The 22,994-nt window shown below is 41.4% G+C and overlaps 1 protein-coding gene across 1 annotated transcript in view; it reads right to left on the reverse strand.

Moving 5' to 3' along the window:
* Positions 1–22,514, reverse strand: part of PAXBP1 (PAX3 and PAX7 binding protein 1) — a 37,797-nt gene extending 15,283 nt beyond the window's left edge. The window contains exons 1-10 of the mRNA XM_004386969.2: positions 21,994–22,514; positions 19,293–19,421; positions 14,015–14,191; positions 12,305–12,526; positions 11,663–11,766; positions 10,421–10,638; positions 9,721–9,910; positions 5,132–5,255; positions 1,258–1,357; positions 1,054–1,169 (exon numbers count right to left, since the gene is read on the reverse strand). Of these exons, the coding sequence (XP_004387026.1) occupies positions 1,054–1,169; positions 1,258–1,357; positions 5,132–5,255; positions 9,721–9,910; positions 10,421–10,638; positions 11,663–11,766; positions 12,305–12,526; positions 14,015–14,191; positions 19,293–19,421; positions 21,994–22,336 (1,723 nt within the window). The 5' untranslated portion in view covers positions 22,337–22,514. The remainder of the gene's footprint in view (positions 1–1,053; positions 1,170–1,257; positions 1,358–5,131; positions 5,256–9,720; positions 9,911–10,420; positions 10,639–11,662; positions 11,767–12,304; positions 12,527–14,014; positions 14,192–19,292; positions 19,422–21,993) is intronic.
* Positions 22,515–22,994: the final 480 nt, after the last annotated feature.

The following is a 22,994-nucleotide window of genomic DNA, read 5'->3' on the forward strand; positions in this document are numbered from 1 at the left end:
AAACCTTCATCTAAAGTACAATAAAAAAAAAAGTTAATGTCTTGAACAAACAAAACACCCTAAGGTTGTGTGCAGGTTACTTGTGGATACTCATTTATTCTAGATCATAACATGCAACAACCAAATGCAGAGCACGAAGCTCATGTGGATCCTTGTTTGGAAAAACAAACTAAAAAACCCACAAAATAGCCCGTAAAGACCGTTTTCAAGGAGTTTTTTGGGATGCTTTTGAGGAAAATTGAATACATACATATTAAGAAATTTTAGCTAATTTTTTTAGATGAGATTTAGGTATTGTGGTTAGGTAGAAAAATATCCTCGTTTTTAGGAGACATATGCTAATAAAGTGTTTAGGGGTGAAGTTCCATGATGTCTGAAAGTCACTTCCAAATGGCTTAGCAACACACACATCCATGTCTACAGAGAGAGAAAACAAACCTGGTTAAATGTTAAGAACTGCTGAACCTGGGTGATAGGAATATGGATGATCAACTGTGCTCTTCTTTCAAACTTTCTATGTTCAGAATTGTTTACTATAAAAAAGTGGGAGAAATAAATAATCTTCTTCAACTAAGTTCCAAATGGTTCATGTAACTGCAGCCAGCAATGGGAAATGAAGACTCTGATTTGGGGATACTTCTGGAAATGCCCAGCACACAGCAGCACTGTTTCTTGTGGTGAAGGAATTATTCAGGACGCCCAGACCAGCGTTTCTTCCAGGGCTCAGTCCCCGCTGCCGACCTTTCCCTTTCCAAGCCAGACAGGCTCTCTCAGAGCTACTCTTGGGATCCGACACGTTTTGGTCACTTAAAAATTCTACAATTCTGAAGAGCAGCATCGTTTACTACACAAGGACTAACTAAACCCATGACGAGGAATTACAACCCTGCTTTTGAGAACTCATCATGATGTTCTGTAATAAAAGCGGGTCCAAGTTTTTACAGTTAAGAAAAAGTTGTCTGATTGTACTGCAGAGGCCAAACCAGAAACAGCACACCCAAGCAGAAACCAAACCGACACCCAACGAATCCCATTTCCACACACACGTCTAACCTTTTTCCAGACTGAAGTTAGTAACATCCGTAGACGTTTCCTCATCGTCACTGGAAAGGCCTTCGAGATGATCTGCCATCTTCCCAGTCTGCTCTCTGGCTTGTCTGCGACGAGTCCTGAACAACAAACGTCAAGGTCTCAAGCCAGACACGAGAGACTCATTCCCTTCTAAACAAACTGACAGCAAACGATTCTCAGAGTTACCTTCTGGCCTCCCGTTCTGCAATCCGACGTTTTGCATGTTCTTGATACAGTGCCCGATCACGTCCAAAAGAATCAAGATTTGGTGCCATCAGAGCTTTATCTGTAAAACAGCGATGGTTAAAATTAAAAGCCTCCCTTCAACAATCTTCAGGAAAGAGTGCACAGAACAAGCCATTACGACAGACCGCGTGCTAATCTCACACAGCAGGAGTTTGCAGTAACTGGTACTGGGTAGTTTTTTAGTTTTGAACTAATCTCAGTATTACTCTGCATGCCTATGAAAAGGAGTAGAAAAATTAAAGAGCTGATGTTGTTTTAAGAGCTCAACAATCCTACATAAAAGAAACTGGGCTTACTCACTAGTTTTGTGTATAAGTAACAGATCTAGTTTATGCTATCGTGATGATCAAATAAATTAAAAGTCTAAATTACCTGCGCAAAGGGAAAAATAGATTACTTTTTTTAAGGAAGAACTCAAGCATCACACGTTGAACAATCTGAAATGACCCCAGAGAAGAAACAGAGATGGAAAGGATGAAAAGAAAGAGTTTGGCCGCCGGACTTTAATAATACATCCTAATCCTGCTTTGAGTAAAGAGAGAATGTTTTTCTCTGATTTTTAGAACAAGGGCAGAATCAACTCTCTCCTGAACATCCTAATCCTGCTTTGAGTAAAGGCAGAATTTTTTTCTCTGATTTTTAGAACAAGGGCAGAATCAACTCTCTCCTGAACATCCTAATCCTGCTTTGAGTAAAAAGAGAATTTTTCTCTCTGATTTTTAGAACAAAGGCGGAATCAACTCTCTCCTGAACATCCTAATTCTGCTTTGAGTAAAGACAGAATGTTTTTCTCTGATTTTTAGAACAAGGGCAGAATCAACTCTCTCCTGAACACTGTACCTGAGTAGGACCAGTGGATACTTCATCACACACAATTCTTTCATACCTCACTGCCTCATTTATTTTCTCCTCCTATTTTCCATCTCTTTTTAACATTCTGAAGCAATTTTCTAGCTTTATCTTCTAAGTCTTCTATTTAAATTTGCACTTCAGTTACATTTTTAATTTCTAAGAGATGGCTCTTGTTAGAATACCCCTTTCCGTAGATTCTTATACTTGTGTTATGAGTAGAATACCTTCTCTTATGTCCCTGAGGATATCAACTCTAAAGCTCTGAAGCATTCTTCCGCCACCTGCATTATCTGCTTCCTCAGAGTCCCTTTGGTTCTACTGCCGTGTTGGCTTTGGTGATGAGCGTTAGCTATCTGTTCAAACCTAAGAAAGAGACTGGGCGCTCTGTGTGCGTAGGTGGGGACTGTCTACCAGAGGCATCGCCAAGAGATCACTGGGTGGGGTGCCAACTCTTAGTTGGGGGCCCCCAATGTTAGTATTTCAGGGTCTTTCCTCTGGACCCCTTCCCCTTCTCCACGAAAGACTCCTATCTCCTGCCTAGGATAGGGTGGGCTGGGGAAGTACAGGCTGCTGCACTTTCCTCATTTCTACGTTTTCATTCCACCCTATGAAAATATCCTGGACAACCTGTGATAGTAATGGGAAGCAAACCATCAGGGGGATAGGTGGGGGAAGGAGGAAATGTCACATGTCGGATGAAAGACATCCATTTAAGCTTGTGTACTGTTTCCTGCTATCGGAGACATGTCACTAATACCAGCAACAGGAAGAACAAACCCCCAAACTGGCTCTCTACCCCAGTGTATTCTAACTATCCTGCTGCTGTAGTTAGGTGCTGTCGAGTCGGTTCTGACTCATAGCGACCCCATGTACAACAGAAGGAAACACTGCCTGGTCCTGTGCCATCCTCACAATCCTAGACCCTAATATTTTTACAAGTTGACATTTTCCCTGAATTCATTTGTGTTTCAAAATAGGCGATACTGGGAAAGAGGCATGCTCCAGAGTTCACCAGTTGTAATAAAGGATTACTAGTGTAAATGAGACAGATGCCCAGCCCTACTTCAACTGTGAGTCTACTTACACACACAGATGAATTAGCTGAAACCCCCAAACTACAGAAGTGATTCTTATCTCTTTAAAAGGTAACTTTCATTAGAAAAATATTTTAAATAACATTTATTACTATACTAAATACTTAAAATGTTGCCATATTTACAGGTTTTATAAATACCGATTGGGGGCGGTATACGAGGGAGCAGAGATGACTCGAGCAATAGGCTGCTTCACTTCTGTAGGAACTACAGGCAGTAACGGTGGACAAGTGCTTATAATTTCAAACAGACAAATCTCAGGCTATTCTTTGCTTCTTTATAAAAAAGATCAGAAAGGGAACTGATCCTTCAGTGTCCCAAGCAATTTTCCTCATACTTTAGCAGTAAATGGAGATCCTCTGGAACAGTATTTTTCAGTTTCTCATTTCCATTCCATTTTTTCCCCACTTTCAATCTAACAGACATCATTCCACTTTAACTTCAAATTCCATGTAAGTAAGGAGCTCCAAATTATGAGGAAGAGATGGTAGACAAGAGAAGGTATCTGATGAAATATGTAGCTCACACAAACCATTTCTTCCCTTCGAAGGTATAATGGTTCCCTCTAATCTGCCCCAGAAATCTGCTTCTGTCTGGATCAGAAGTGATCTGAGGGATGTGTTTAGTCATGTAGGTGCCCAATATGTTAATAATCCAATTTAAACTCGTGTGGCAGAAACAGAAGGTCAAAGCCATTTATGCGGCTCACAGCTGAGTCTGACTCAGATCTGAGGGCCATATGACCCTTTCTTCAGACTCTCCCAAACACATCCGACACGCAAGAGAATGTGTTCTTATGGTGTCTCTCTGATTTAAAGGACACCCTGTATGAAAAAGCATTATTTTCAAAAAGAGTAACAGCACCTGATTACCTGAAACGGTTATTTAACATGCAGATTTCTGGACACCATCAAAGACCTAGTAAGACTCTCTGTCGATAGGACCAGGAAGTCTGCATTTTAAATAAATATCACAAGTAATTTCAATGCACACTTCCATTTAAGAACTACTGACGTAGAAAACAGAGGTGACAAAGAAGCCACAAGGAATCCATGACAGAAAAATCCTATCAGAGCATCCAAGAATACGGAGGGCAATGGAAAAACAGAGCTCAAACGTTTAAAACATCTGCTGAAAGAATCTTGGCCAAGCTAAATGGGAGGTTTCTAATTAACTCTGGTTTCCCTTAACACACCTATAATGAAAGGAAAACAAATTCAATTTCTAAATTTTTATATTAAAATTTCAAGAACTGCATGCATTAATTGACTTTCTAAAAAAATCCAGTATATAGGGCAAACTAGAGAAGGAACATTTAAAAGGAAAATATACAACACTCTGCTGTATCCTAGAAATGAACCTCAAAACTCTCTCAACTGGAGTTGTGTCATTTGTTACATAACACACACCCACACACCCACACCCACCCACAATTTCCCAGCCCCGAAACTCAAAATCTTTCACTGTAACCAACAACATTTGTATTAGTGCTATGAACAGGATGAAAATGAAAGAAAAAAAAAATTCAATCAGGGAAAAACAGATAGTGGTTGTAAACAGATACAGTATTAATTATACTCTATTTTCCACACTCTAAAGGAGGCTGAAAAAATATGCCCAAAGAATAAGATTGACAGAATATCAGTGCATATTTTAGAGCTCGTTTGTGAAGCTATACTTTCTTAAATACAATCCGATTACATGCTGTTATGGTTATTCAGATCTACCTGACATAAGAGCAAGGAAACGGGTTTCTTAAAAAAAAAAAAAAGAAAAGAAAAAAAGCTGGGGTATCTAATTTTCAATCAGGCTGCACTAAGGAAACAAGGTTGTTTAATGAATAATAAAAACCTTCAAGATGGACTGACTTGAATGGCTTGAAAACTCCGAAGATTCATCTTTAATATCATCTTGCCGTCTTTGGACAAGGCGGGAAGCTCGCTGTTTGTACAGCTGATGTATTGCTGATTCAAGTTCATTAATCAGTGGTACCTGTGAAAATACAACACACTCCGTAACACCAAACTCTTCAGCTGCTTACTTATTTGAGGGTTCCATACTATTTCCGGATTTCTGAAAACATACCCCCTCTATGGACAGAATAATCATGAGTACCCAAAAAGACACAAATAGTAATTCATTTTTTATAATGTTTAGGCAACATCACTTCTTCTTTTAATCCATGTATAGAACTATCATGTACAGGGCTGAGTCACTGGAGCAAAAGCCTGGTTAGGAAACTTAACACTTCAACATTAGTAAAGAGAGCAAATAAAGAAATGTCAAGAATTTTAGTCCTTTTTCTTTAGAATATTTAAGTACTTGGAAGTGTTTTAATGTCCAGTTTTAATCTTCCAGGAGCATGATCTGCCTCTCAATGTTTGTAGTTAAAAGTAAACCATTAACACTGTGCACTACCATCCCCCCCACAAAAATGCAATGGCTCAACAAGTGGGTAAGAACGAGAATCTACTAATTGCCCAATTTTAGACAGTCACACTACCCTGCCACTCATGTGTACCAAGTACCTTACAGTAATCTGTTGCACTATCTTGTAACTTTATCACACATTTGAAATGTAAACTGAATGATTAATAGAGCAAATCAAATTTCTAGCTATCACTAACCTGCCTGAAATCAATGTATCTCAAACTTTAGAAAGTTCCTTTCTTCCTATCAAATGTTTAAACTTATCCATATTTTGTAACAAAATAATAAAATTCTTCATATGAAATGTCAGTTTAAAAACTCAATAAATTTTTCCAGGTTAATAACCATAGCTAAAGCATTCATTTAAATTCCCATAGAATACAAAAACTTAGGAAAAAAACAAAAACCACCCCATTCTCTTTATAAACATCTTACGTTCTAACCAAACGCTACGGAACTTTCACAAGACACTAACAACCACTACACATACCTGAGGAAACCAGAAACTCTAGTTCCCTGGTGGCTAGTGCAAATGGAAAACACACTATTTAGAGTTTGGGAACACTGGCACCGAGTGTTATAGCAGCTTCCTGAACTGAACAGACTGCAAATGGAAAATAAAAGAAGGCAGATGGAATACAAAGATGTCTGTAAGAAGAGGAATTGTATACACTCGAATGATTCCATTGCAAAAATGGCAAATGTTCACAGAAAGCTCAGAATGACGTAGTTGTTTATTCTTTAATAAGCCATACCATGGGCAACAATGTCCCCAAATCTGCATTAGCTTTGACAGCTGAGCCTGGAGACTCTAGCATTAAAATTTACTACAATTCAATGTTTCGGCAGTTTTTTAACCACTGCCATATCATGACTTACTCTTCCCCACTTCCCTTAGAAGGACTAAAGACAAACGTCTCTATAACACGGGCCCTGGAGTCTGTTAACATTCCTCTACTGCGCGGCTACATGCCTGAGGTTGCATCACACAGGACTTAATTACTGAAGTTGCAGTTAAAATACTAACAATGCCATTTTTGTTTGGGTAACTGGAATGCCTTTTAACAAAGCCCAGAGAAAGTTCTGAGAATAAAAGGAGTAAGGACACATTTTCAGCTCTCCTTCAATTGTTAACGATATTGACTTATCTCAGGGGCTTGCACCAAGACAATTTCTTTACCCTCTCCAAACTATTACTAAATAGTTATATTTCAAGACCAAATTTAAGGCAAAGAACACAAGAAGGAAAATGACAAGAGGGAAACAAAACAATGGAAAGTTAAAATAATCTGCAAATAATTGAAGTTCAAAAACCAATTACTTTTATAAAATAACGTGGTATTTATCTTTTTATGGACTTGCCCCGTAACAACATTTTTATAGAATAACAACTAAACTGAATTACTCAAATCCATCCAATTGGTCCTATTCCCAAGATAACAACTTACAACATTATTAGCATGACAGCACTCTTAATGAAACTGAGTATGTATGAAAATGTCAAAACGAAAGAAAACACTAATCTTTAAAGGAGGATATATATCTTTTGATTAACATGAGAAAGTCACTCTCTAATCTATGAAGTTTAAGATCTCCTTTGAAAACATTTATCTAGCAACTGTAACCACATTAGCACAATCTGGGTAGATGTCTCTAGGAACAGGATAATCACGGAGAGACAAAGAACCTCCCTTTTACCTCTTTCTGTGTGAACTCGTCAATAGAATGAACTTCAAAAAACTGAAAGATGAAAAAAAAAAAAAAGCCCTTACGTCTAAACATCCAAAAACAAACTTCATGCAAATGATTTTACAAGTTTACATTACACCTGTTGTTACCGTTGGTAGATGCCATCGCACCCGCTCTGACTCACAGCGACCCTACGTCCCACAGAGGGAAACGCTGCCGGGTGCTGCGCCATCCTCACAATGGTTGCTGTGTTTGGGCCCATTGTTGCAGCCACCGTGTCAGTCCATCTTGTTTTTTGCTGAACCCTTCCACCTTACCAAGCATGATGTCCTTCTCCAGGACATTATACCTACTCCTCGCTCAGCAGTTATCTCGTTATCTAACATTACATTTACAACGCAGTAAAAATTCTGCTGTCTATTTTGTGCACTAACAACATACATCCGGCAGGTGTGAGGCGAGAGTGATGCTGGCTGTGATGGTTAATGTTATGTGTTAATATGGCTGGGCCGTGATTCTCAGAGGTTTGGCAGTTATGTAATAATGTGGTTATCCTCCATTTTGTGATCTGATACGGTCATCCTCCATTTCCACATAACACAGATTTTTGTGTAACGACCTGGTCTTTGGAACCTAACCGTGTCGATAAGTGAGGAGTGAGCACACTGTTTATTCATTCTATTCCTAATAATAAGTGATTTAGACTTCAACTAAGTTTAAAAGGGTGTAAGTACTAATATACTTTACTATCTGAATACATATTATATAGAATACTAATAATTCAGATAGAATGAAAAATAGTGATTAATAATTCTTCTAGAAATAGTAAGCAATTGAAAACTACATGAACTAGATGCCCTACTATGCTCTTGAATTCAAAAATGGCATACTATAGGGTCATTGTGAGTCAGAATCAACTCGACAGCAATGAGTTTTTTAAAAATATACTCTAGTTGATCATTACTGTCTTTTTTTTTAAGTTATATGTGTTTGCAATGATTAGTGTATAAGTTTACTCAAGTAAGTTCCAACGCAAAGGCCAAGAAACTTCAAGAAAACACTCAACAGGGACAATCCTCACTTACAGTACGGTCGAAGACAAAGACCCTGTCTCTAGCCACAAAGGCCTTCACGGCAGCCCCCACCAGGCCCGGTCAGAACGGCTTTCCCAGAAGGAAGGAAGCAACACCAGCTCCGACACTTACGTCCCACTTCCTGTCTTGACCCTGGCACCACCCCTACCATCCACACAGAGGAATACAGCTGTGCTATGCTTCCTCCCCACTCCTGTACTTGTCACCCTAAGCCACTGATCTGCCACAAGGGTTAGCAAAGCTCAGACTGTAGTTGCTTCTCCAAAAACCAGGTGCTAAGGACAAGAACATAAATCCTATAGACAAACATGACACATGCTGGCTCAGCCTGGACCTGACCTCAGACTGACTGAATCATCAAGACTCATTAGAACAGTCTGCCAGTGTTCTTTCGCCAACCTTGGATTTTAGGGTACTGAAGTAGTCAACAGGGATAATTAAAAAGTTAAAATACTCATTTACCTATACTAGATGCTTACAGATTCTACGCTAACCCACACAGCCAATGATAAAGGGAAATATGCCTTCCAATCCCTTATTACTTAAAAGTTTAGGGACAAGATGCTCAAGGACGATGATTTCAATTTTTTTTAAAGATAAGGCTGTAAAGTCCATAATGTTTACAAACCAACGCATCAAACAATAAGAGATCATTTGAGAAGACAGGGGATTCTGTGTGTAGCTAATTTAAAAAAATGTAAACAATGGCACAACAGAATGCAAAAAAATTGTGTCAACTATCATACTAAAAAAACGAACTCGGAAGATATGAGACCTTAGAAGAAATTAAGTCCAATGAGTGGTTTCTGAAATGGATGAAGCACAGGCTTATTTAGGTGAAAACAATTAGCAGCAATGGGGACCAACACTATCTAGGGTAAAAAATAAGAACTAAGAAAATTTGCTACTTTATGCATATTTGAAATTACTTGTAGAAACAGTTAAAGTTTAAACCTGAACCATAAAAAAGAAAATTGCATCAGATGAGCCCTATTTTCTAGCAATTCAAGGCAGGCCAATCATCTACCATTATATTAAGGCAAGAATTGCCAAAGTCTTATTAAAGTGTGCTTTGAGGTAGTAATGCCACCAATGAAGTGAAGAAAAGGAAGCATGACTTTGCATCGCCTTGAAAGTTGAATTCAGCAGGTATTTTCTGAAAAACATGGAAATGTTCTATACAAGGCCATCTACACCTCCCTCATTTGGTTTAGTCAAAGAGATTAATATTTTTGCATTCTTACCTTTTCACTGAAACACTCAAGCAAGTCTTGGACATACCCTCGCATTTCTTGCAAAAATTTATACCGTTCACCAATACCCCCAGAAGACCCTTCTAATCTCTCAATAGCCCTGGAAGAGTCCACTCGGCTTTGCACGTGTTTCTCATGCTGCTGTTGGTTTGTTCTGTGCAATTCTTTCATGGAATCCAACCTTAGGAACACAAAAGGATAAACAGAACACATTTACATCCAGAAGTCTATGCTGTCAGCACTCTAGTCATATTATAATAATGCATTTAGTTCCACTATTAAAATACAAAAATACTTGGAATGGCATCTTTTCATCTGTACTGCTTTTTGCTCAAAAATGGCAGTTTATGGACTTCATAAAAAGTTATTTGGTGGGCTAACCAAAATCTCATTGCTCTGCTTTCCCCCCATATCTTGACTACGTTTTTTCAGAGTCCAAGAGGTGCAAACTCAGAACTGTCTTCAACATGGAGTGGCTTTTTTTTTTTTTAAAATAACTTTCCGCAGCTTCCACAGAAGTAATCCAGGAAGGTGGCAAAACAAAGCATGAAGTCATCTTCCGCTGAGATTTTGAAGATGTGGGCCAGTGACTCTTCTTTGCTGATACTCTGCATCTGCTACCCCAGACTACAAGGTGCCTGAGGGGACAGAAAGCTAGCAGACAGGTCTTTAAGAAGCTGATCTGCCCTACCTGTCTTTAAGCTGTTTCTTTACCAAATCAATAGTAACGGGAGTCATCTCATTACTGGGAGTTTTGAAAGGGGCTGTATTATCTGTTTTTTGAGATTTGGCATCTGATGATCCATAGGTCGTATAACTATAAGGAATGCCATAGGATGAACCATAAGGCATTGTCTGGAAAGTGTTCTGGTAGTACATATTCACTTCAGTGGGCTGACTTGCTTGAACCTAGAAAAGAAATGGGATATATATGAAAACTACTAGCAAAAAGTTTGAGAAGAATAGCACACCTATAGCTTAAAAAAAACCAAAAATGACAACCATTTTCCGAACAGTGTATAATTAAAATAAATAACTGCAAAGTCCTTTAAAATCAAGTAAAAGTAGGGTTGGATGACTATCTTATCTCTTGATGACATCACTGAATTTATTTCTAATAATTTTCAAAAACAGAATAACAGAAGTTTGGAGTTGGAAGGAACACTAAAAATAACCCAAGGCCACCGTTTTATCCATGGAAGAGGATAAATGATTTGCGTGTGATCAAAGAATAAAGGGACAAGCAGAGATTACAATCTAAGACTCCTGACAACTAGTCCAGGATTTTTCCTATTATGCCCTTTTTTCTTCAACCAAATGCACGCAAAAGTCTGCCTCAAAACACTACTATGAAAACAGTTTACGTACATGCAAACTGTTCCACTGTACTACTTACATCCATAAAACCGTTACAACTACGCGGGAAGATATTTTTCATCTCTCTCAGTAAGTTTTTGCATTATTGAGAAACCACCTCCTACAAAATAACTTTTAAAGTCAGAAAAAAAATAAACCATACAAGAAAAAAAATTTTGACAAAAGCACTGGTTCTCACACTTCAGTGTACATCAGAATCACTGGAGGGCTTGTTAAACAGATTTCTGGGCCCAACTCCCCAGAGTTTCTGATTAGTAGGTCTGGGGAGGGGCCTGAGAATTTGCATTTCTAACAAGCTCCCGCGTAATGCTGAGTCTGCTGGCCAGGAGACCACACTCTGAGAAACAGTGATCTAAGGAACTGTAAACTCTTCCACCATTCTGACTGTAAAAAGCAAAACGTAATACATTGTCTTCTAAAAGTCTGTTGGATACATCAGCTCATGATTTTCTTGACTTGTTACTTGAAGGAACAACAAAGATTCCATATGTTTTCACTTTAACAAAAGACACAAAAAAGGCTTTCTAATTTTTGAAATTTATTTCTTAACTCTTACTTGAGGGATATTAATTCCTTTTCTAATCTGCTCCTGCTCCCATCGGCTGAGCTCTTCATCTTGTTCCCCAGTTACTAAAGCATCATCATCACTCCCCTCGATACCTGCAAACAGAAGCGGCAAAGAAAAGTTACGTACTACCAGGAAAGGGAGGGACGCTAGCCTGATATTTCACGATAATTTAATACCACCACTGGTATTAACTCAATCTTACTAAAATGTCTGTTGTGCCCTCCTCTCTGTCATTTGATCCTCCCGACTTTGCTCGTCTTAAACAGAGCGCCCCTGAAGCTAAAGGTGCGAAAAGGTAGCGTTTACAATCTCCGACAGCTTTCCTAGTAACCGTCTGTAAGCTTCAACTGAAACAAAGGAAGAACAGAACCTCATGTTTCCTAAGAATGTTGTGAGGACTATACTTAGTGCTTAGCACACTATCCAGTCACAGGAAGTGCTCAATAAACACTCAACATCACAACTATGTTACAGTTTCCGAAGAACTCCAATAAGACACTTGCACGCAAACAATAACCATCCTCTAACATAAGACAGTTTAAACAAAAAGTGTAGGTACTTTTTGACTTTAGTATCAAACCACGTTTGATAGCAATGCAGTGGTCTTACAATCCTATTAAATTGCGTTACCTATTTCCTCAGCAATTTTCTGTCTTTGTGACTTTTCTTTCACAGAAAAAACGATACGGCGCTTCTCATCATCATCTTCATCGTCGCTAGCGTCATTCTCGTCCTCCCTCACCAGGCGTCCTTTCCCAGGCTCAGTATCGTGAGGAGGGAAATCTCCCAGCTCCCGGGCCATCTGACGCTTCTTCCTCGCAGCATGAATAAAAGCTGCATCTGGAATTTCTCCTGGAAACAAACGGTACGAGAATTATAAAGTATGGCAATATTAAAGGTATAAGTTTTCTTTTTTCTTTTTTGGAAAATACCAAGGGTAAAATAATCTCACCAAGATACCCTGTCACAGTGATGTGCCACTGTTAGCTGCTGGCACCCCTTCTCACACTGTGCCTGCAGTCCAGCTGACGTGATTTACTGTTTGAATTAAATCTGATATGTTTACAAGTGGGGGAGTAAAACGTCTAACACAGATTCATAGTGATGGTTGTACTACTTGGTGAAGTGACTGAAAATCATTGAATTGTATATTTGAAATGGGTGAATTTTATGACTCAATAAAGTTGTTTTAAAAATCTGGTGTTTAATAGTCTTTAAATTTAGGAATTACAAGGAAAGAGTGGAAGGAGAGAAAAGGGGAGAAAGCCCACCAGAGCAGGCGTATTTTAATGTATTTTTTTCATTATTAAATAAACAAAAGAAATGAAACCATTTCCACTTTTGTTTTTGTTTCCCAGTTTAGTAGATACTGAAAAAGAGAAAAATGACTGTCACCCACAATCTCATGACCCTAAAAAAGCACTATGAAACTTGTAGCATATTTCTCTCACAAACATCAGTTTCAGTTTACCTGTAAGCATATTAAATATATAATTCTGTACCTAATTTTTCTTTATATTAAACCATAATAAGCTTTCTTCCATGCTATTGTTCTACATAAACACAAAATGACTGAACAGATAAAGCATAATTTACTATACAATCAAATGAGCTGACCATTTTTCCCTACAGCAAAAATGAATACCATCTCTCTTGTCTAGTAATTGTTATTTTAACAGCTATGTAATACCCCATCAAGCAAATGTACCTCCATTGACTAAACCACTCCCCTCCTGCTAGACATTTGTTCTAAATTTTGTACACTGCAAACAATGTTGCAATGAAAGCATTATACTCTTGGGATAAATTTCCAGAAATGAAATTACGGAGTCAAAGGGCAAGAATATTTTGAAATCTATTCATTCATATTAGCAAGTAGCTTTCCATAAGGACTGTGCCAATTAGACTGTCACTAGTGATATATGAGAGTAGGTATTTGTAAACTTTATTAAATATTTATTCAAAAGCTGATTAGCCAATGTATAGATTTACAAACTATTTCCTCTAGAAAAGGAAAAAGAAAGAAAGTGTGGACATAAAACAGCACTTACTTTAACTTCTTAGTAGCAGTTTAGAAAAAAGTTTTATGGAAAAGAATGTTAGCCTTATTTGAAATGTAAAAGAATGCTTTAGTATACCATTTATCCAACTGCCTATCTGTGGATAAACTTGAGAGAGCTGGAAAGCTTCTAGTTATCCCATTGTCTCTATTTGCAAATGGAAGCACCCTGGTTCCACACAAGGCTATCATAGTAAGAGATGCCACTTAGCTCTCTCCTTTAATAACCATCTTTAAAAATGGCCCATTCCTAAGGGCTTATTTCAGTTCTGAGCACATACCTGGACGGAGAACATTCAAAGACGACAAAGCGTTTGAAAAGGCTCCACCAGCCTTTGGCTTCTCTTCCTCCTTCTCACTTTCCATATCCATTTCGTCTTCGCCATGTTCATTGATAATAACTCCATCTTCCTGACTGGGATCCTTAATGTGTCCTGTTTTGTCCAAAGGTTGTTCATCTAAATTTATGGAGGGGGAAAAAAAAAAAACCCTCATCAAGTTACATTTAAAATAAAATCCATAAATTAGGGGGTCACTGTTTATTCAATTACAGATTCATTCCACTAAAACCTGAATTACTTTGTTTATAAAAAAGTCAAACGTTAATGTATGAAAATAAAATATTGTGACAATAAACATAACCAGAAGGGAAAAATAAGGGACAGAGGAATATACTGGAAGCCCTGCTCAATCCCACCTTCAGCGGAATTCTTTCTATCAAATTTGTTTCTTCATCTAAACTCCCACAGGTACCTGCCTGTATCTCTTTCACGCGCTATTTCATTTGATGTCAGTATTCCATTAAGCTCTACGCCCGTTCAAGGCAGCTTTCTGTCAAGAACAAAGTACTGTATCTTTATAAACCAGATAAATGTCTCTGTAATGGGACACTTTCTGGGATATTGTCTCAGCTCATACTACTTCTCACCCATCATCCAAAGGGGTGCAGCCTGACCTCACTGCCATGACTGGACGTATAACAACCTGAGTCTCTTTCTGGGAATCTGGAATTGGGATAGAGACAAGTTAGAGACTCGGTGGCATGAGAACAACCAAGTGTAAACTGGGGGGGAGCCATGGAGCGGCCACGTTCCGCCATGTGGACAGAGAAGAGAGTTCTTGCATCCTCAGTCCACTTTATTCCTGAGGCCTGTTTCAAGACTGCTTTCTTGCCACAGGGGTACAGGAGGTCCCTTTATGATAAACTGCCCTTGTTGTACGTTACTTATAACTAAATAAACAGGAGCCCAGTGGTGCAGTGGTTGAGCACTCGACTGCTAATCAAAAGGTTAGTGGTTCAAACCCACCAGCCACCCTGTGGGAGAAAGATGTGGCAGTCTGCTTCTAGAAAGATTACACCCTTAGAAACCCTATGGGGCAGTTCTACTCTGTCCTATAGGGTCGCTATAAATCAGAATAGATTCGATGGGAATGGGCTTGGATAATTAAATAGTCCTACTAATTAAATAGTGCCCTCCCTCCCAGGAACTGTTTCCAGAATATCAAACTGTTTTTAACCTGGAAGTACCCTGATGCATGTAATAGACACAATATAATAAAAGAGTAAAGCAATTGTTTATTCTAAATAAAAAAGATATTCTTCTGTTCTTTCCTTAGCACCCCCCCCCCAACTACTTCTAATGTTCTCTATTCTCCTCAGGTCATAGTCTCCTCACTAAATAAAATTTCCAGCGATATTATCACCATGCCCCAGTTTTTAAGACATTACTGAGAAGGTTTAGATCATTCTGCTTTAGGCTAATTTGTTTTTCATTTACCATCCTATCTCTTTAGCCATAGACTTCCTTAAGTGCATTCTGGGGCTAATGAAATTTAAAACTCACTTCATCGATAGATGTATGGTTAGATGGAGTAAAAAGCTACCTGTTTCCTTCGGGTCTTGATAGACTGAAAACAGAACTGCAAAGGGTCTACTACACCAGCTATACCAAGATGATTTCTGTAGATTTTAAAAGAGCCAATGCTTCATCAGGTTCACAAGTATCTGTGATTGCACAAGCGGACAAGTGAATTTCTGGTTGGCGGTCACACGTTATCCTCACAGACATCTCTATGGGGAGAGGTGTTAGATAACATTTTGCAAGGTTCCACTGATACCCTTAACTTCACTTACTACTACTTTAGGCTTCTTGCTCTCACAGTTAGCCACGCCCTTCGTCTGAAAGGCTGTCTGGCTCTCCCTCTCTACTGCCTTCTCCCTTCTGGCCACACAGAGACACAGGCTTCCCCGTCACCAAAAGAACTTCTACTTGATCTCATTGGTCCCTCTAGCTAACGTCCTCTAGTTCTCTTTTTTTGGCCAAACTTCCCAAAGCAGCAGCGTGGACCTGCTGTCTTCTCCTCCTCATCAACTTGTGTGCCTTAATCCCGACACATGGCCTCAGATCCCCCCCAGTCTAAGCTCACCAACTTAACCTGATGGCTGCAACCACAGCCAATTCATACAGCATTGCTGAACAATTTGGCAAAAGGTGCTTCTTTCTCTGACCAGCTGAAGCTCTATGGGCATAGAGCCTGGCTAGCAAATCACTCCCTTCTGCCAGATGCCCTCCTCCAGGGAAAGATCTGGAAGCCCTACCAATAGCTCCTCCTCATCCTCACTTTTCCAGACCTTTCTTGTTCTATTTCATACAACTGACCATCATCTTCTTGAAACTTTCATCCCTTTTCTCTTTGGCTTTCTGATTCTTTGATCTCTTTTGGTAAATCCTCTTCTCTGTGTGGACTTATTACAGGGTATAAGTCTTTGGCCCTCTGTAATTTTCAATGTCCATGGAAGTAGCACTCAAGAAATCAAACAACTATTGCATTCGGCAAATCTGCTACAAAAGACCTCATTCAAGTGTTAAAAATCAAAGATGACACTTTGAGGACTAAGGTGGCCCTGATCCAAGCCACAGTATTTTTAATCGCCCTCATATGCATGTGAAAGCTGGACAATGAATAAGAAGACCAAAGAAGAACTGATGCTTTTGAATTTATGGTGCTGGTGAAGAATACTGAATAAACCATGAACTGCCAGAAGAAGGAACAAATCTGTCTTGGAAGAAGTACCACCAGAATGCTACTTAGAAGCAAGAATGGCGAGATTTCGTCTCACATACTTTGGATATGTTATCAGGAGGGACCAGTCCTGGAGAAGGACATCATGCTTAGTAAAGTAGAGGGTCAGCGAAAAAGAGGAAGACCCTCAACAAGATGGACTGACACAGTGGCTGCAACAATGGGCTCAAGCATAACAAGGATTGTAGGACGGCACAGAACCAGGCAGCACTTCGTTCTGTAGTACACAGGGTCGCTATGAGTCAGAACCGACTCGACCGCACCTAACAACAAACTTTTCCTTTATGCTGCTCCCTCATCAATTCCATTCACTTTCAGTTATAATTATTACCTCTATAAGCACCACAACTACACCTACATGTCCAACTGTTTACTGGTTATTTCCACTCAAATTTGTTTAAGAGTGAACTCATTATTTTAAAAATGTTATAAAAACAGGCTTTCCAAGTCAATACTACTTTTGTTTTAAAGTTAATACATCTCTTTGCCTATTTTAGTAGAGTTGGAGGTAGAAACTGTTCTGGATTGTGAGTTAGTTAATGAAAGGGCTACACAGCACGATCATTCCAGTGACAATGATGAACACCCATAATATGGACAGAGGGTTTGCCCTTGGGGAGGACATGAATTATTTGAGTTCTCTGGTGAGCAGAATATTAGAATTATGTGGAGGTAGAAGGCAGGAGGAAGCCACAGAAGATGGCCTTATACTTCTTCAGTTTCTAAATCCACAGCAGCAAATGGCAACCAGACCAACAGCCCTTTCTCAGTCCTTTACTTTCCTTGTACTATTTCATACGACGTAGCTCTCAAGAGGTCTGGGAAAGTTAAGGCAGTTTCCCTAAAAAGTACTCCTCCTCCAACCTGCCTTCCCTATTTCTGTATAGAATGCTTAATTATTCTTAGTCACCCTGGCACAAAAGCTCAAATTTGACTATTTCTTTTAACTACAACAGCTAAAGCATACATCAGGCCTACCAATTCTTCCCTTCAAATGTTTCCCAAACAATCCTTTCCTTCTATTTCTTTTCCCACACCCACAGCAAACATTGTTAACACAACTTTCCCAATGAGTCAGGAAAAGCCAGGATCTTGCTCAACGGAGACCTTTCAAAACCCACTATTAATGGATCAGAGCTGGCCCTTGAGTTTCTCAACTGCCCTGGGCCTCCAACCTCTCCTCACACCAATCCATGCTGCATGTTGTGCCAGGTTCAGGTTTCCGAACAGCATTTATCATGTCACCATCCTGGCAAGCCACGGAACACAGCAACTCTCCACCCCTTACTAGACACTAACCATCCTTCACCATCTGTCAACAGCGGACCTTTCACACTAAACCTCTAAATACTTCCTATACAAATCATCTACTTTGGCCTGTCAGATGTACTGGCTCTTCTCCAAAAAGGCCTCAATTGTTTTAATCTTTGATAACAGCCCCATATCTTCCCTTTCTAGAATTTTAACTATCAAAGATCCAGACTCAAATCCCACTTTTTCTGTGAAGCATTCTCTCTCCTTTCCCTTAAAAAAAAACATGTAGCCATCCCTTGGACCACTCATTCAACATTTTGCCATGTACTGCGACCTACTGTCACCTGATGTCACCTCCGAAACTAGACTGTAAATTATATATGTCAGATTTTTTCAGATTAAGAGTGTAGGTGAGAACTTGAGACATAATCAATTTTATCTTTAATTTCATATGGTAACTCATGCTGTAATGGATCCAAGGAGTTCTTGTGGTGCAGTGGTTGGTGGTTCAAACCTGCCAGCTGCTCTGCAGGAGAAAGAAGTGGCAGTCTGCTTCCCAGGGCTTTGAACTGCAAAAATTACAGCCTAGGAAACTCTATGACGCAGTTCTACTATGTCCTATCGGGTCACTACGACTTGGATTCAACTCGAGAGCAACGGTATTTTTTTGTTTTTAACAAAGGATCCACTTTCCTAAAGACAAAACAACTGCTTACACTTTTTAAACTCTGGTTTCGAGAGGATATGAGAGAAGTCTGTACAAGGTAGCTACCTCATACTAAGGAGACTTCATCACTGTTATCAGATAAGACTGCTGAGTGGGGTATTACCAACATGAAACTTAGGGCATTCCTAAAAGCTAAGAACTAAACCAACTGAGGAAATATCATCAAAGAAATGGAAAACTCTTAGGTTGAAATGGGAAGCCTTCTTTCTCTGCTCAACAGCAGTCTGCAAACTACTAGGAAAATATGGATAGGGTTTAGCCATTCCAACAGACACATTCCAGTGGTACTGATTTTATCGCTCTTTAAGAATGCACTTATAATGCAATTGTGTTAGAATTAAATAACAGAACTGTATTGCTACTCAATTTGGACCTTTGACAATTAGACGTCACTCAGTCAGTTCACAATACATGTATCAAATCCACTCAATTCTTGTAAAGAAAAAGCTTTTCATTTTGTCATTTCAAAAGAATCTGATTAGTTTGGTACTTACTGTCAGCTGATGAGTTGAGTTCCGTCTTAATCTTTGATTTTTCAAGATCTTCTTTGTATTCTTTCTTAAGTAATTTTACTATCTTTTTGCTATAACTTGATTTCTTCACTTTGAAAACTTCTTCATTTTCTTAAAAAAAGAAATTAAACGAAGTCTGTAGCAACCACTTTTTTCAGAAAACATTTTCCCTTCTAACTTTCACATACATGGTCTTATGTGCCGTTCTGGAAACCCTGGTGGCATGGTGGTTAACAGCTACGACTGCTAACCAAAAGGTCAGCAGTTCAAATCTAGCAGGTGCTCCTTGGAAACCCTACGGGGCAGTTCTACTCTGTCCTACAGGGTTGCTATGAGTCGGAATCGACTCGACGGCAATGGGTTTTTTTTTTTTAATGTGCTATTCAAGTAGTCAAATTCTATCATTACACAATTTGAAGTTATTTCAAATATCAAAGGCTTTCAAAAACTGAGGACAACTTCATAAATTAATCTGGAGTAACAAGAGCTTGAGAATTTTTAAAAAGGAATAACACATGTAATGTCACAAACATTTCTTAAATCATCTATTTTTGGGGGAAAAGTCATTCAAAATGTTTCTGAAAAAGCACTCACTCACCAAATTACTAAAGAATCTGAAACAAAATATTCAAAATCAAAACTGGTCGAGTTGGAGAACTCTACATTCACCACAAACTGATGTGCATTTTTTTCCAAGTCTAAGCTGAGGGCAAATCACTTTTTAACAGTTAAGTTTGGATGATGTATTCATTGTGACCCCTTCAGTTTGAAAATTTAAAAGTCACATGCAAACCACTTTATCAAATAGCCTCCAAACCACCAAAAACAAAAATCTGGCTGCATAATCTCAAACAAAATGAAACAAATAACAGAAAGGCCAATGGAAAACGGCCTACCTTAGCAGAAACAATGTCTCACACCAACACACAAGTGAGATTTCTAAGACATAATTTCTTTTTTCGTAACATGGAATTGAGTTATATACACACCCACACAAAACTGGCCAGGAAGGAAAAAGATTGAAGCTCATTTCATCACCAAATTTTTATTAAAAAAAAAAAATTTTTTTTTGGATGGCATGTGTTTTTAGCACGGGAATGCACACTTACTAATGGAGAATGTTTAAATTTTTCGTTTGTAATATGGATTTGGAGAAATATGATCTGGCAATACAAGCCACCAATAAGATGAGTGGCACTCTGGCGCCACCGATCTGTGGTGTGAGAATATACCGGTAAGAACTAAACGGAGAATTTATTGCGGGCGCCTTTCCATTAGGTTACACTGGGAACCTCTGGTTTTCCAAACACGACACAGAAAAATCAAAACAAACCCAGTAGGGCTCCCTAGTTATCATATAGGGAAGCGGTACTATGCTTGCAAGCCTTATCCCACAGAAACAAAGGGGAAAAAAGGCAAAACTTTACAAAACTAACACATCCAAGAAGCATCACACAACCTACACAACAATGAGGCTCCAACCTCGGTGCACCAAGCTTCACGCATTTCAAAAGGAACCCACCTTGATGCTAAGTGCATTACAACCGGAATGCCATACGACCTGTGAGGTCCACAGGCATAAAAAGCGGCTGGTAAACTGTTAACCCAACAGTAAGTAAAGAGAAAAGACCAGAACTCTCACTGCACTGCAGCCAGGCCTCTCCGGTATTGGATGACCCGTCTTGCGCTAGTATTACCCGGTCTCTCTCTTCAGCGGTCCGAAAATCATTGCGAGGAAGGCTGGACATCTATTACCTCTATTTACTTTTACGGGGAAACCGAGGCGCGGTGCTTCCAAGGGACTGGCCCAAGGTCACTCATAACTAACGCTGCAACTGTAGGTTTCTATCCCCAGACCTGGCATTCCCTTTGCAAACAGCCACCTTGCCGGTCAAGGGTGCCTGGACCAAGCACCCCACAGGCGTGGGCAGTGACCCGCACAGAGCTCAGGGAGGTGACAAGAGCAGTCGGGAGACCCCACCGAGAATGCTGACTGCATTTACAAACTCAAAAACGAACCGAGCTCTGGCCCTCCCGAGGACAAAATGCACAGGACAGTGCAGAGTAGGCGGCTGTTACGAAAAGGCTGGTAGTGGGGCGGGACACGTCCCCTGCCCGAGCAGAAGGCCGGAGGCGGGGGAAGATGCGCGGCCAGGCCGCCGGGAAAGGGCTCGGCCCGGGGTGCGGGGTCTCGGGTAGGAAGGCGGGGCCCGGGATGCAGAGTCCGGGACAGGAACGCGGGGCCCGGGGTACAGGGTCCGGGGCAGGAACGCGGGTCCCGGGGTGCGGGGTCCGGGGCAGGAACGCGGGTCCTGGGGTGCGGGATCCGGGGCAGGAACGCGGGGCCCGGGGTGCGGAGTCCCGGGTAGGAAGGCGGGTCCCAGGGAGGGGATCCGGGGCAGGAAGGCGGGTCCCGGGGTGCGGGTTCCGGGGCAGGAACGCGGGTCCCGGGGTGCGGGTTCCGGGGCAGGAACGCGGGGCCCGGGGTGCGAAGTCCCGGGTAGGAAGGCAGGTCCCAGGGAGGGGATCCGGGGCAGGAAGGCGGGTCCCGGGTAGGAAGGCGGGTCCCAGGGAGGGGATCCGGGGCAGGAAGGCGGGTCCCGGGGTGCAGGGCCCGGGATACGGGGTCCCGCGTAGGAACGCTGGGCCCGGGCCCGAAGCGCGACGCGGCGCCGGCGGTTACCTTCGTCCTCGTCCTGGAAGCTGAGCAGGCTGGCCCGGGGCACCTCTTTGTTCTCGCGCGGCCTCTTCCGCGGCTTCAGCCCGTTGCCCAGCTCTGCGCTGCCCGGGAAGCCGCTCCCCGCCTCAGCCCCGAGGCCCGGGATCAGCGCGGAGGACGGCGGCAGCCCCGCGGCCAGCAGTGGCTCCCCCCCGGGGGCCCTGTCGCCGGCCCCGGGGCCCGACTCGTCGCCGGTGGCCGGCGGCGGCAGCAGCGGCGGCGGCTCCTGCTCCTCATCGCGCTCCCGTTCCTCCTCCTCCGAGTCGTTCCTCTTGCGCACGTTCACCCGCCGGGCCTTTCGAAACATCCCCGCGGCCCGCACTGAGCCCTCACACCCGATCCCACACGGCGGTCAGAGCAGCGCTGAGCTCGCGACGGCGCACGCGCGCTCCCCTGAGCTCCAGCCGGCTGGAGCCTTCCCTCGCGCTACCGCGCGCCACCGAGCGCGCATGCGCCTGCGCTCACACGCGCCCTCAAGTACTTGGGAGAGGGCCGCGCACTTCTCGCGAAAACGTCATCTGGGGGCACTGCCCTCTATCGGAATGGAGGACTATTAGCAGGGAACTATGGGACTCTAGGTGGCGGCCCCGTGACTGGTGGAGAGGTCACAGAGGGGATCATAGAGACGAGAGGAAAGAGTAGGTTCAGCCGTCCCACGGCCGGCATCCCTGCAGTGCGTCTTCCGCACAGACGCAGTGCGGTCACGTGAGGAAACCTCCCGCCAAGAGCTGGGAGGTGCGAACAGAGGAGGAGGAGGAAGGAGCCACAGGAGAAGTTGGGTTTGGTGAGGGAGAATGAGGTTCAAGGGGTGGAATGTTCCTCTCGAAACTGTGACTTGACATGTTGCTATTATTGGTAATTATTAGTAATTCTATTGAGTAATACTTCGTATTTCTGCAGTTTTGTAGCTACAAAGCATTTCACATTGAATTTCATTTATGATAAAAGGTACCTGGTGTAACACC

Source organism: Trichechus manatus, unplaced genomic scaffold (genome assembly GCF_000243295.1).
Source record: "Trichechus manatus latirostris isolate Lorelei unplaced genomic scaffold, TriManLat1.0 scaffold00177, whole genome shotgun sequence".
Taxonomy (NCBI): Eukaryota; Metazoa; Chordata; class Mammalia; order Sirenia; family Trichechidae; genus Trichechus; species Trichechus manatus.